A 14,611-nucleotide genomic window follows, 5' to 3' on the forward strand; every position below is an offset into this window, starting at 1 on the left:
CTGCCCCCCTAACTCTGCCCATCTCCCTGAAGTGGAGACGGGCAAGGTTTCCGTTCCCCACTGCCGAAAAACTGGGATGCACATGCGTGTGAGAAGCTCCTGTGTCCCAGTCAGATGGAGCATCACTTGCGGGCGATCGCCAGCGGGGACATTCTGGCGTTCCCCGGCACTGAACAAGAGGCGCTCCATCTGTATTTTTAAAGCGGCAATCATTTATAAGGCAAAAGAGTTTTGCTTTCCAATGATTGCCAGTTTAAAAATGTGGCCATTCTCTGACAAACTCCAGCACCTCTGGCTTCTCGCACCCTATTACATTTACCTCGGTGCCTTTAGTGCCAAGTAGGAGGACAGGATGCAACAAGTGATGTCTATGTTGGAGCATTATTACTGCCAATGGCTGTTAGATAATGACAGGTTTGGAGTGCCAGGGTTGGAAAATGAGACAGTCCCTTCTGACCATGAAAGGTATTTGGACAGGGCCTTAAGCTTTGTGGGTGCCTGGGCCACATAGGACAGGGGGACCGAATGGAAGGTGGTGTAAGTAGTGGTGGTGGGTTATATTTGGTTTGGGTCCCGTTCACACTATAATTTAACAATGATGTTTATTCCTACAGTACTTCAGTTTGGCCATTATAAAGAGTATACCCAAACTAGAGAGAGCTAGAAATACTGGCTTCATACAAGTCACTTAGATGATAAAACACTTACAAAAATATTACCAGTCACTAGTGTTGTGTGGGAGGGGAATTTGGTAAGACATGTCAGAAAAGTTTTAACAGTTATTCAATCTCTTAACCCAGCTGCTCTGTTCTTTTTACTATACGCTTGTGCTTTTCGGGTCAATATGACCCATTCCTTATTTTTTATTTAATTTTAGGACGCATAAAAACAAAAGTTAATTTCTTAACATTTTATTACATGAAGTCAATACTCTTTAACAAACAAACACTATAAAATATTTAATAATGTAAAAAATAACTGTAATTAAACACACTATAAAATATGTCATAAAGTATTAAAACTGAAATTAAACACGCACTGTAAAATATGTCACACGTGGAAAAAAATCCCTAAAGATAAACACTGCCAACTGAATTTTTTGGAGTACTTTTCAGCTTTTCATGTTGATTTATAGTTTGGATAGCTCAGCTGTAACGTAACGTTTGACTTGCAAATATATTTGTTGAAGTTAGAGCACAAGATTTTTGTGTGGTCATTCTTTGAGGGAACGTATTTATACTGCACACATTTGACCTCACTGTCTATTGCTTATAATGGCATACTGTATATTGTAATACCTGTAGCAACTGTACATCACAGCGCGCATGCTCCAGGCGGGTTCCATGGAGGGGGAAGTCAGCTTCAACACACACCGAGCGTCAGTCGCCTATGAGCTTCCGCGCGGTTCGTACCGTGGTTTTAGTGCACCCCTGTCCCTTGGCTCAGTTGAAGCTTAAAAATGCAACGTTCTATCGAACAGTGCTACACAATTAAATTCTGTGTGGGACTCGGAAACTTGGCTATGGCCATGATCCGGAAAGTGCATTGCCGCCATTTGGAAGCTGCATCATGACAATGCACCAAGCCACACCTGCTTCGTAGTCAACGACAACCTGGCCCGGAACAGCATCGCAATGCTTCCCCAGCCCCCCAACAGTCCCGATCTGGCCCCGGCTGACTTTTTCCTGTTGCCCCGAGTGAAGACAGCCATCAAAGGACACCGCCATGGGACCATAGGCGAGGTCAAAGTAGCTTTGACGCATTGCTTGAAGGACGTTCCGAAAAAGGACTTCCAGGGCGCCTTCCAAGCGTGGACAATTCGATGTGTCGATGCACAAGGGTCTTATTTTGAAGAATTTTAATTGTTTGTAGCGATATTTTAATCTCAATAAAAAAAAATTCCCGAACTTGGTCTCATTACTTTTTATATAAACCCTGTAGAATACAATGAGTAGAGAGAGGCAACACGCCGATTGGATGTAGTCAGGCAGAGGCAACGGATATACCTGCCATCAGGCTCCAAGCACTAAAGGGGCACCTGCATGTACAGCAGCACCCATGTATAACCGCTGCTCTTCCAACAAAGATCTGTTAATTGGCTCTGCCCATACTTGTCTACTTTTGAAAACTAGTTTCAGGGAGATTATACATGGTAATAGAATTTTGAAAAGCGCCCCATTGAGGGGACGTGTCAAGCTCCACTCTAAAGGGCGTGTCTAGTTCCATATATGGAGAGATTGTGAAAATATATTGTGAATGTGGCAACTAGAAGCGGGGTGTGGTATAATTGACCGACAGTCGGGATTCCGACAGTCATTACTCAGATGTCGGAATCCCGACTGCACAGCGGGGGGAGCGAAATGAAGCCCCTTGCGGGCTCGCCACGCTGCGGGCACAGTGGCATTTTATTATCCCTCTACGGGGGTCGTGGACCCCCACGAGGGAGCAGTCGGGATTCCGACGTCAGAGTACTGACTGTCGGAATCCCGACTGTCGGGGAGCCGTCCGGCACCCCTAGAAGCGTGGGTGTGTAATTTAAAATGACATATCTAATCCAAATGTAGATGAGCCCCAAAGCAGTTAGTAAGAATTGCTATACTTGGTAAAGTGCTGGGAAATGGTGCTGATGATTCAATGTAAATGTATCTGTGTCTCTTTCTTTTTTCCCCTCAAAAACAGTGTAGTGTGGGCTAGGTGAAATGAGGGAGATTGCTAGACTAATGAGGGAGAGAGGTAGATTGCTGCTATGTCATGGAGTCTCCTGCAGAATGCAGGAGGGTAGGCAACTATGGCTCTGCCCCAGGAGCCTTGCTAACACCTAAAATCGGGGGCAGGATTGCTTCCGTCTGGTACTGCTGAGTCTTCGCTGCAGTAGCAACGGTGCTCCTGGACTGGACATCCACCATCCCCCACCATTATTTGAGCCACCCCCACACCTATTTTAGGAAGGGAGATTGGGAGGGAGTGAGAGGTGGGGTAGAGGCACACAGGGGGCTTACCTAGGCTCAATAGATGGCTGTCGCAAGCCTCTCCCTCTGTGGACTGTTCTTATCCTCCAGCGGGTCCCGGCATCTTCAGCGGCACCTCTCTCCGATGTCCACCGCTGTCTTCAACCGCAGGAGTGTTCACTGCAGCCGCCCATCCTCAGGTCTCCCTCTCTGTCAGTGGCTCCCAGCATATTCAGTGTAGCGGGTAGCCTGGAAGCTACACCCACGGCCCGTCGCCATCTTCACTTGTCTCCTGGGTATGTCGGCAAGTCAGGATCCCTCCACCACCAGCCGCTGGGTGTCTCTCTGTTGTCAGCCACCTGGAAGTTACACCCGTGGCCGCCACAATCTTCACATATCTACCGGGGATGTCTGCAGGTCCCAGGATCCCTCCTCCACCAGCCACTGGGTGTATATCTGCCGCCAGCCACCTGGAAGCTGCAGCTGCGTCCCTCAGGGCCCAGGGACATCAGCGGCTCTCTTCTCTGCTAGCAACCAGTCTGTCTCTCTAAAAATCATGCCACTGCTTGCCGCCCTCAGCAGGTGCCGCCCAAAGACCCGTGCCTCACAGGCCTAGTTGGAAATCCGGCCCTGACTGTTGTACCATGCCCTCAAAGCACAACTGCAGCAGGGTAGCTTGGCTGCTACTCAGTCTGTATGGTCAGGCCGGCAGTAGAGAGACTGGAGGATATGCTGCTTGTTGCACTACACTGATACCCCTTTCACACTGCAGCTCTAAAACGGTATATTGCTCATTTTTTAGCCTTTTAAAACGGTTAGAGCTGCGGTGTGAAAGCACCAGTTTTAAATTAACGGTTCAAGAAAACTGGTAATTCAAAATGGATAAAAAGAAGGATCCTACACGGTTCAGACCCGTTATTTGTGCAGTGTGAATGGGCCTGAACCAGTATATTGGATCCCACACCGGTGTCCCCCCTTGCCAGCTCTCCCCCCTCCCCTCGTACTTGTCAGTGTGCGGGGATTGGGGCAGCGAGGTCCATGGAACTGGGACTTGTAGTTGCACACACACACACTGAGTGACAGGAAGAGGGTGCACCTGCTGGAGCCATGGCAGAGAATTACTCGCTGCTGGGGAGAAAGTACTCGACGGCTGCTCCCCGCTGCCCTATCCCTGGAAGTTAGAGAGCACTCACTGCTGTGCGCCCTCCCATCCGCTCACCGCCCTCTCCGGCTGCTCCCCATGGCAGAGAACGCGCTACTAGTTCCCATCCGCCGCAGGTACCCCGCCGCTGACTTCCCATTTGCCGAACGGATCCTGCCACACACTGCCCATTCGCCGGACGGACACCGCTGCCTCCCCAGCATGGAACCCCAGGTAAGTACCAGGTGAAAGGGGGCGGGGTATGCCGCCGAGTACCAGGGGTGGGGAGGAGCAGGGATATGCTGCTAAGTACCAGGGGAGGGGGGGGGGGGAGGAAGCGGGTGTATGCTGCCAAGTACCAGGGGAGGGGGGGGGGAGCAGGCGAGGTACCAGAGAATGTTATAACCAGGGGAGTGGTATATTACTGGATTACCATATTTGTAACTTTCACAACGTGTTCAATGTGAAAGGTACAAAAACGGTAATTAACCAGTAATATACCGTTTACAACATGCAGTGTGGTAAACTTGCTCTGACCCTCATACCGCTTTCAGACCGCACTCTAGACCCGGGTTATTGCCGTGTTCTTGCGGCCCCAACACGGGTCAAGGTGCGGTCTGAAAAGGCCACCACAGGTCGAGCAACACGGGTGTTCAACCCTGGTAATGACCAGGGTTAAACACGGCTATGACCCGTGTCAAGTGCAGTGTGAACGGGTGCCTGGGTCCAGCGACCCGTGTCCCGTTCACAGTATGGAGGAGGCAGGACTGTCAGCTCCAAGTACTGCCTCCTCCCAAGCCCCCGATGACGCGCCGCCGCCCAGCTCCGCCCCATGTGACGTCACCGACTCGGCAATATGCCGTGTCGGAACTTTCAGACCGCCGTGTTGCTCTGGGGATGGGACCCATGTCCTAATCCCGTGTGCGTCACGGCATTTGCGGTCTGAAAGTAGTATTAAAGAAACGTTTCAAAAACCGGGTCAAAGCAGTTTTACAGTGTGAAAGCAGTATGATGCCCCTCAGACCGCACTTTTTACCAGGTATTTTGCAATTTTTTTTACTGTTTTAAAACAGTAATTTGTGCAGTCTGATAGGTGCAGAGTGAACTGGTAGTTGTGAAGGGACAAAAACTGCATTGAAATACCGTTTAAAGATATGCGGTGTGAAAGGGGTTTTAGCTGGCAGACCCGTTTTTAGAAACATTTTAAAATACCTGCCAGTTTTGCAGTGTGAAAGCAGTATGACTGTCTGGAATCACGTCTAGCACACTTCACTTGACTACAGCCTCCCTAAGGATTCGGAATCAGTCACTGTGTGCACACGGTCACGTGGCCGGCGGCGCACCAATCCGTAGCGCGCATGCGCAAAGAGTTGGCCGGCTCCGGTGCGGTGCTGCTGGGAGAAGGGGCCTGCTGCTGCTGGGGCCGGGCTCAGAGATCGCAGCACCGGTTACTACACGTGAGTGTGTGCAGCATCACCCCCTCCCTCCGCTGGCCGTTACCCGCACCGGCGCTCCCAAGTATTCCCATGGTCTGTGATGCTCCCGGCAGCTGCGGCCAGACGCTGTTCCCAGCCTACTGACAGCTCTGCTAAACTACAACTCCCAGCATGCCCTGGCATTCCTTCTCAGGTGTCATTACACTGGGAGTTGTAGTTGCACAACATCTGTTGATCTGCTGGTTGAGTGCACCCTCCTGTGATTAGGAAGCCTGTGCACTGTGTTGTAATATACTGTATACTCTTATCCCCCAGTGTGTGTGTGTGTGTAAGCAGTTGCTTTCTGTGAGTGTGTGACCCAAGGCATGCAAAAGATTGGGCAAGACTGCTTGGATGGCATGTCTTCCCAGGGGCAGTTCAGTTCATGAAATGGGACCCATTGATTTGTGCAGGTAACTAAACAAAAGTTCCTTACCGTGCCAGCGTATGCGCCGGCTAACGTCTCAGAGAGCGGAATAAAGCTGGGTACATGCTACACAATTTGTCGTGCAATTGCAATACCGTATCTGCAACCAATATGTAAATGTGCGCACCGCAATTCATTGTCGGATGAACTGGACCATTGCTTCTCAACATCGGTCCTCAAGGACCCCCAACAGTTCACGTTTTCCAGGTCACATGGCTGCTGCACAGGTACACTCATTATTCACTGACACATTTTAAAAGATCACAGGTGGCGCTACGGTAATTATTTCACCTGTGGTTCTGTGTGGAGACTTGGAAAACGTGCACTGTTGGGGGTCCTTGATGAGCAAGGTTGAGAACCACTGAACTGGATGGTCGCATTGTCCCATCTGGTGTGCTGCTCATAAAATGATGCGATACCATGCGATACCATGTACTGAGCAGCTTTGTTACTTAAATCATGTAATAATATATTGCATCAATATGGTGGATTACGTTGTGCGCATGATATAGTTCTACGTCATATTGGCCTCTTGTTGGATTGTTGCAGTGTTTATTCCCGTTGGATAAAAACTGGAAAGATCCAGACGCCGAAACCCCATATCAGACCCTCCTGCTCGGGGAAGGATGTTAATGAGCAGTATAACCAGCGGAATGGCAATGTTTGCTGCATGGCGCTGGTTCTGTACGGGGTCCAGACCATTACAGTTTTTACCTAATCCTCCGTTTGTCTCCCATGGAATATTTCAGTGGACCGTTCGCCAGGCCTCTTCTGGGTTAAACACTTGAATGTATTTTATCAATTTTCTTTTAACCCTTTGAGTGCCAATTTAGCTGTAATAGATCCTCAATATATCTGCTAAAAATGCCGGCATCGCTCAAATTCACTTCTTCTTTTAGCATAAATAAACACAAATGGAGCCAAGTCAATTAATTGAAGTTTAGTTAAATATTGCACCCCAAAAAAAGAACAGGCGCTGTGAGCGATGCTGGCATTTTTAGCGGATATTTTGAGGATCTCTTGCAGCAACGATGGCACTCAAAGGGTTCAATTTAACATGTTGAAAATAAATTAAAACATTCTACAGGACGTGAAGTTCATAACATGTTGGCAGATATCACAGCTTCCCAATTTTTTGTCGCCAGAGTCTGGTTGCATCTGGACAGTTTACTTCCTAGTCTTAATTGCAGAACTCTTCTGTGTTTGATATCTCCCCACCGGTTCTCAGCAGTAGTAATGTCTGGGGACTGTTTATGTTGTTCCAAATCCTTAATCTTTCATTCCTGTAAGTTTTTCATTGTTGATTTTGAGGTAGGTTTTGGATCGTTGTCTTGTTTAAGTATCCAACCTCTTCTCGGCTTAAGTTTCTCCCTTCACTCTGACATTCGCCTCTAGGATTTGATGTTCTAGTTGAATCCGTATTTAATTTCACACAGAGAATATAGTCTGTGCACTGCATATACCATTACCCCAAAGCATAAATAATCTAATCCACCATGGGGTTTAGTGGTTGGTAAATGTGTTTTTTTTATTCAAATTCTTCACCTGTTTTCACCAATGATTGGGCTATATTGCACATTGTGCCAAAAAAAAGTCTTGATTATTTAAGATTTTTTTTTTTTTACATACTACGTTTTTCTGTAAATGCCACTATGGTGTGGACCCATAGGAGCACTATCTTCTAGATATCTGTGGGTCTTCCCGATCACATTCAATGCAGGGTCACGACTGTCGGGCTGGCCGGACAGCTGTGACCCTGTTCTGTTCTCGGCCGGCTCAACGCTAAATCAGCAGACAGGATTCAATGTCCTGCCTACCATGCTCCGAAAAGGGGACGTGGCCGTGACATGCGGCTGGAAATCGTCTAGCTGCGGCCGGGAGCTCGACAATTCCCGTCCGTTCTCGGCAGAACGTGCCCGACTGCTTGTAAAGTCGGGCACGTTCTGCCGAGATCCCTGTTCAATGCATTTGGGGAAGACGGCATTGAATAGGGCCCCGCCGCTATTTGCCCCGTCGGGAGATTAAATACCCCCCTTTACTTGATAATGATAACTTTAAGTTGAGGGGGAATTGTGGAAGTTGCTGACAGTATAATGCTTTGTAACAATTATGAGTCTAAGACAATTTGAGGCCAGTTATTAATAAATGAAATGGGTGGATGCTCAAACCCAGGAAATCATTGTATGATTTTTAAACAATTTAATTGTATATTCTTGCAGAAAATAAATATTTGGACAATCAAAAACTCAATACTTTGTCAAAATATAACCTCGGTTGGAAATTACGGAGGTCAAACATTTCCTGTAGTTCTTGACCAGGTTTGCACACACTGTAGCAGGTATTGTGGCCCACTCTTCCATGCAAATAGATCTATAGATCTGTCAAGTTTTGGGGCTGTCGCTGGGTAACACAGACTTTCAACTCTCTCCACAGATTTTCGATTGGGTTGAGGTCTAGATACTGGCTAGACCACTCAAGGACCTTGAACTACTTCTTGAACCACTCTTTAGTTGCCCGGGTGGTGTGCTTGGGGTCATTGTCATGCTGGAAGACCCAGCCACGTTCCATCTTTAATGCTCTTACTGAGGGAAGGAGGTATCTGGCCAAAATCTCACGATACATGGCCCCATTCATCCTCTCCTTAATATGGATCAGTCGTCCTGTCACTTTGCAGAAAAGCAGCCCCAAAGCATGATGTTTCCACCCCCATACTTCACAGTGGGTATGGTGTTTTTGGGATGCCACTCAACATTCTTCTCCCTCCAAACACGGCGAGTGGAGTTTATACCAAAAAGTTCTGTTTTGCTCTCATCTGACCACATGACATTCTCCCAATCCTCCTCTGGATCACCCAGATGGTCGCTGGCAAAATTTAGACAAGCCTGGACATGTGCTGGCTTAAGCAGAGGGACCTGCTTGCTCTACTGCCGTGACCCAGTCCCGTTCTCGGTCAGCTCGACCAAGAACATGCAGGCGGGATGTGATTCTCTGCACAAGTTACATCTGCTCCACCTGCAGTGCACATGGTTTTGTCCATCTAAGAAGGATTTTGTCAGAAAGAGTGAACTAGAATAAGGCCCAAGATGTATCACTCATGATCCTACATACTCGCTTTATTTGCGACAGAGGTGGCCCACGTTTAAGTGCTGGTGGGTTATGACTAGAGGCCATCAAGAACGTGTTGCGATCCACATCCTTGAAAAACACATTAGTACAAATTATCCCAGCTGTAATATTGACCGCTATATATGAACTGGATATCAGTTAGACTCCAAGATGCAGTATATTTGATAGTTGAGTCACCTGTATCAAGCTCTGCAATAAGTTTGGGATCAGTGGGATCCAAACCACCTGTCCACAAGATGAATATAACATCTATATAGCAGGTGTACATTAGTAGATGACAACCTCTGGTCTGTCAAAATAATTCTCCTCCTGTCTGAACATAAAGATATTTGCAAAAGAGGGGGCCACAGCAGACCCCATGGCACAACCTCTTAATTGCAGATAATAAGCTCCATAAAAAAAAAAAAATTATGGCTGTTTTAGTAGGACTACGCAAAACAGGCAGGACGCTTTTTGCCCTATAGAAATTGGCCAGGGCGTGAGACCCTTCTAAAACAGCACAGAGTGACATTACTTAATAAATATAATAATAATTCTTGCACTGCAAGTGGGGCAGATGTAACATGTGCAGAGAGAATTAGATTTGGGTGAGTTTTGTTTTGTTTCTGTGCAGGGAAAATACTGGCTGCAAAAAAGATCTCACTTTGAAGTAAAACCCCACCCAAATCTAATTCTCTCTGTACAAGTTACATCTGCCCCACCTGCAGTGCACATAGTTTTATCCATTTGAGAAGGAATTTTCCTTTGCGAGTGAACCAGAAGGGCCCAAGTTTCAAGGCGCTCAGAATCTTTTTTTGCTCCAAACAATTGGAAGTGACAGGACTACATTGCTACATTGCACTGATCAATTTTCTATAAACTGCCTTGAGTCCTATTGGACAAAGTGCACTAAATAAACAAAACGTACTTACTTGATCTGCGTACTAATAAATATGAACCTGTATATGAAGTGCTACAATGCAGCAGGAGCCTCCAAAGGAGATTTTTAAGGTGAGGTCAGACATTGTTATTTTGAAGAGAGAAAACCCTATCTGGTTACCACCACCAAACGGCAGCATCCTGTCAGTCAAATTATGAGGAGATTGCGATGAGAATATTAACTTTTTTTTTTTGCTTTTTGGCCTCGCGTATGCAGGCTGTGATTCGTACGCATGCGAGGTCATAATCGATAAAATGTATATAACTTTTGGTGTCCTGGATTTTCATGGTGTTGGAATAATGTAAGCCTGTAATCTTTACAGATACAGCTTTTGTTTTATATGTTCAGTTAACATGATGTGAGGAAATTCACAAACATTTTTGTATATCGTTTTACGTTTTGTAGGCTTCCACTTATCAACTGGCGCCATGATACACTTTAGTTCTAAATTGGAGGTGTCGGATGGCAAGTAAAATGTGAGTATAATGGTGTAGAACACATCCTACTGTATATACTGTATTAACTAACCTGCTGACATTTTCATTTTGCGAATGCAATTTACAGTGCTATGCAATTTCAACTAGTCTGTTTATTGTGGGCCTGATTTAGAGGCGGATACAAGTGCCGCCTCTGCGGAAATAGTATAATGCCAGAGTCAACCCATCACACTCTGAGCAAATCTATGGTTCAGGATTTCAGAATGAGAAAAAAAAAATGTTTCTTGCTAAAAACCTACTGGGGACATCTACAGTATTGTACAAAAAGAGGAAAAAGAAAATCAGTTTTAACTAGGATGCACTCCTCATCCACGTTGTCCCTTGGGACATAAAAGAAATTTTTAGTTTAATGTTCTTTATTGAAATGCAATTAAGGTTAAAAGACCATCATTTATTTCAGTAGGTCAATTGTATTAATTGTCCATGACTTAGTATAGTAGGTCCCTGTATGAGGGATACTGATGGCGAAATATAAAAACAAAGTAATGAATATAGAGTAGAAAAGAAAATAAGAAGATTAAAATCTGTAAACTGTAGCTTTAATCAGGGTTTATTCTGATACTTCTCAGATGAGTATCAGTGATATTGTACCAGTAGATGCTTAAATGATCAGTGGTATAAAGCTGTTGAATGTGTTATATTGTTTCTGCTTGCACACATTAATTGTTGCTGAAATGGCTATTTAAATGTTGCAATATTTCAGTCTTAATTCATGAGTACTGTTGCCATCAAGAGAAAGCACTTATTTAATACTTAAGGTGGTCACTGCTGTATATTCATGGGTATTGATCAGTCCAGGTATAAATTAGGACAATACTGTCTCATCTCTCGTCCTGTGTTAAGCGGCTACAGAAGTCGGCCACAATTGATATGTGCCAGCTTAATCTGTGTATGTAATTACCGCTATGATGGGTGATGTTCCCACTGTAATTGGCATACAGGTACCCGCTGCTGCTTTTTAAACAGCGTTCCCACTATACATGCAGGATATGTGCCAAAAGCCTCTAGATGTACTTAAATATAGTGAAACTTGGCAATCTCAATAGTGCTAGTATAGCTGTTTTTTAATGTCTGGAAACAGTATAGGTTTTGTTAATTCGGGTGCGTTAGTGTGCACTTATACCATAGATCGTGAATTGCACACAGTATGTACTTTTAGAATTGACTGGTAAAAAATAGGATAATTAGCTTCATACAAAAGCATCGAGTGTTTGCTTAGTCCCAGTATTTATCCAGACAATCTTATCTCTTATCCCGTTAGAAGTATTGTGGCTTTACAGACATAAGCTATTGTATATATGTATCAGCTTACTCTGTGTATATAGTCGCCACTAAAGCGGGTAAGGTTCTTGCTGCTCTTAACAGGGGGACCTCTGCTATTGGTATTTCAGACAGTCTTACCACTGTTCATGCAGCATGTGTACATAGGGCCATTGGATGTATTTATTTTTAGTGCAGATTTAAAACATTAATTATGCTGGTATGGCTCGTTTTAAATATTACAATCCGATGGCTTTATTTCACATATATTATGGTACATATACTGTTAATTGGGGTACCCCAGTGTGCACCTTCGCAGTGGATTTATAAATCCTAGACACACATTGCAGCTAAGAGATACGGCGGGTAGGTAGCGGGTTTATTACATAGATGTCACAGTCCGGGAATTCTCCCGTTGTGATAGCCGTGCGTATCGGCGTATGTAGCCAGTTGGCAGCCGGAGATCTATGATGATTCTCCGTTACACGCTGCACCTACACAGGCTGGGGATGTATTCCCTTCAATGCCCTGCGTGTGCTCGCGTGTTGGTCACGCTTGCCGGTGGCTGGTGCTTTGTCTATTTCCCCGCTATCTCCCACAGCAAATAATCAAAATACAATTTACATGCAAATACTGGTTAACAAACAAGCATACAGTTTACAGCGATTTGCCAATGCGCATTTCGCTCTCTTTAAGCTTTATCAAGGCTTAATCTAAGTGTCCAGCGCGCCCATGATTCGCTATATTTAAAGGGTAAGTCCTAGATAGGGAGTAGTTAACTGGAACCAATCCCATTCCCCAGTTTGGGATTTCAAAAATCAATATGCACTGTAATAGGTTAGTTAGTTAACCCTTGCTCCGATGTGAGCTGTGGTGCTGTTCAATCATTCAATTGAGGCGCATACTCTTTGTTAAATTTGGCTACTCTCTAACGACCGCCGAATCTGTGACCTCTGCCGCAGGTCTCCAGAAGGGCAGTACAAATCTCCCAGAGCCCCCAGCTGCAGCAGGAAGCAAATGGGGGAGGTAAGAGCGACTCCCTGCGATGTAGAACCGCATACAGAACTGCTGGCAACAGGTAACCTGAAGGTTACTCAAATGATCAATGGTTCGCTTGAGACGAGATAGCATATCATAGAAGCAGTAAGGAGCCATTTATTTACACCAGATGCCTCCTGCATAATTCACATATTAGCACATGGCTGAGCAATATTGTACAACACGGAGTTAGAGCCAGATTTAGGACGCAATCGGAGGCTGTGGGAGAGGGATCATAAGATCCCTTTCCTGTGCGTATACCGCCATGGGCATAAAGCAGTTAACAGACCCAAACTATGAAAAGCATCGGTTTTAAGGCAATGGCATATCCTGTAGGGATCAGGCTGTAGTTCCAATTCATAATTGCGGTCTGCAGCGCTGATTAGACTTTACAGATTTATATGAAATCTCCTTCATTAGGTTTGTAAGTACATAGCAACAATTCGTAAAATTAAGCAAAACTTTTTTTCTATTTTTATTGATCTAATTTGTGTTTTTGTTTTGTTTTGCGAATTGGAAAATATCCTAAAATACCTGTGTTTCTCTTTTTTTTCTTTTTAAGGTGGTGTTCTCGGTATTGGTTATTGGGATGCTCTATCCCATGACGGCAATGATAACCTGGGAGAAGCACTATGGAGAAGGCAGTAAATGCATCAGAAATGTTGCCTTCTAAATCATCTCAGGTTTCAAGCAGAAAAGAGACCGAATCAACCAAAGATTTAGACTCTAGTAAAATGCGAAAGGAGAAACGGGTTGGCTTTGTGCTGGTACATGCAGGTAAGAGATCACATATATCAGCGTTTAAAGCAAAATGTCTTTAGAAATCGTCAGTTTTTAAGCATTTAAAAACATTTAACCATTTTAGTGAAAAAACTAAAAGATAGATCATAGGGGCGTCAGACCGTACAACAGAGATGTGTGTAGCAGACTCCTGTAGCATCATCCCCAGCTACTGTATCAAATATCCATCACTATTGTGGCTATAGAACTGTATGTGGCAATTGATTCCCCCCCCCCCCCATTACAAAATTGGGTGTGGTATAATTACCCGACAGTCGGGATTCCTTAGTCATTAGTCATTAGTCAGACGTCGGAATCCACTGCACAGTGTGGGGAGCACAATGAACGGTGCGGGCACGGTGGCGAGCTGCACTCGCACCCTATTTTATTCTCCCTCTATGGGGGTCGTGGACCCCCACGAGGGAGCAGTCGGGTTTCTGACGTTGGAGTAATGACTGTCGGAATCCCGACTGTCGGGGAGCCGTCCGGCACCCACAAAATTATAATAAAACAGTTCTCTGATATATCATCCCCCCCATCCACCCCCCACACTCGTTCTAGTTCCCCCAAGAGGCAATAAACCCCTCTAGCAAATTACTTTACCATTTCCCCAGTTGCAAATAATATCCCTTTGTGGCTTTAATCTGTTGCCCTCGCTGTGGTTATATATGCACCCCCAGATTTATAGAGCTTCTAAAACAGAGAAGAGGGGTGTTGCCCACAGCAACCATACAGATTCTGTATCATTTTTTAGGATGCAATAAAGAAATGACAGCTAGAATACATTTGATTGCTTTGGGCATCACCACCATCTGTTATTTTTTTTTTTTTTTAGAAGCTTTTTGATTCTACCCCCGGGTCTCAGGGACAATGGTCATCTATCTCCCAACTGGTATTTTCCTACTGTAGAGATCAGTGACCTAGTACATAAAAGTGAATGCCCCTTTCCTACATTGCACAGAAGTGGCAATATGTCAGGTTTAATGCGTTTATTCCAAAA

General features: G+C 45.2%; 1 protein-coding gene across 2 annotated transcripts in view; it reads left to right on the top strand.

The window, feature by feature from the left end:
- Positions 1 to 5,398: 5,398 nt before the first annotated feature.
- TASP1 (taspase 1) overlaps positions 5,399 to 14,611 on the top strand; it is a 151,394-nt gene continuing 142,181 nt past the window's right edge. Inside the window, exons 1-3 of one of the 2 annotated variants that reach the window (XM_083175833.1) lie at positions 5,399 to 5,546; positions 10,442 to 10,512; positions 13,394 to 13,608. In XM_083175833.1, the coding sequence (XP_083031959.1) occupies positions 13,464 to 13,608 (145 nt within the window). In that variant the 5' untranslated portion in view covers positions 5,399 to 5,546; positions 10,442 to 10,512; positions 13,394 to 13,463. Of the gene's footprint in view, positions 5,547 to 5,958; positions 5,978 to 10,441; positions 10,513 to 13,393; positions 13,609 to 14,611 lie in introns of those variants that run through there. The other variant, XM_083175834.1, reaches the window with a different exon arrangement.

Source organism: Crinia signifera, chromosome 3 (assembly GCF_055691185.1).
Source record: "Crinia signifera chromosome 3, ASM5569118v1, whole genome shotgun sequence".
In the NCBI taxonomy this organism is placed as follows: Eukaryota; Metazoa; Chordata; class Amphibia; order Anura; family Myobatrachidae; genus Crinia; species Crinia signifera.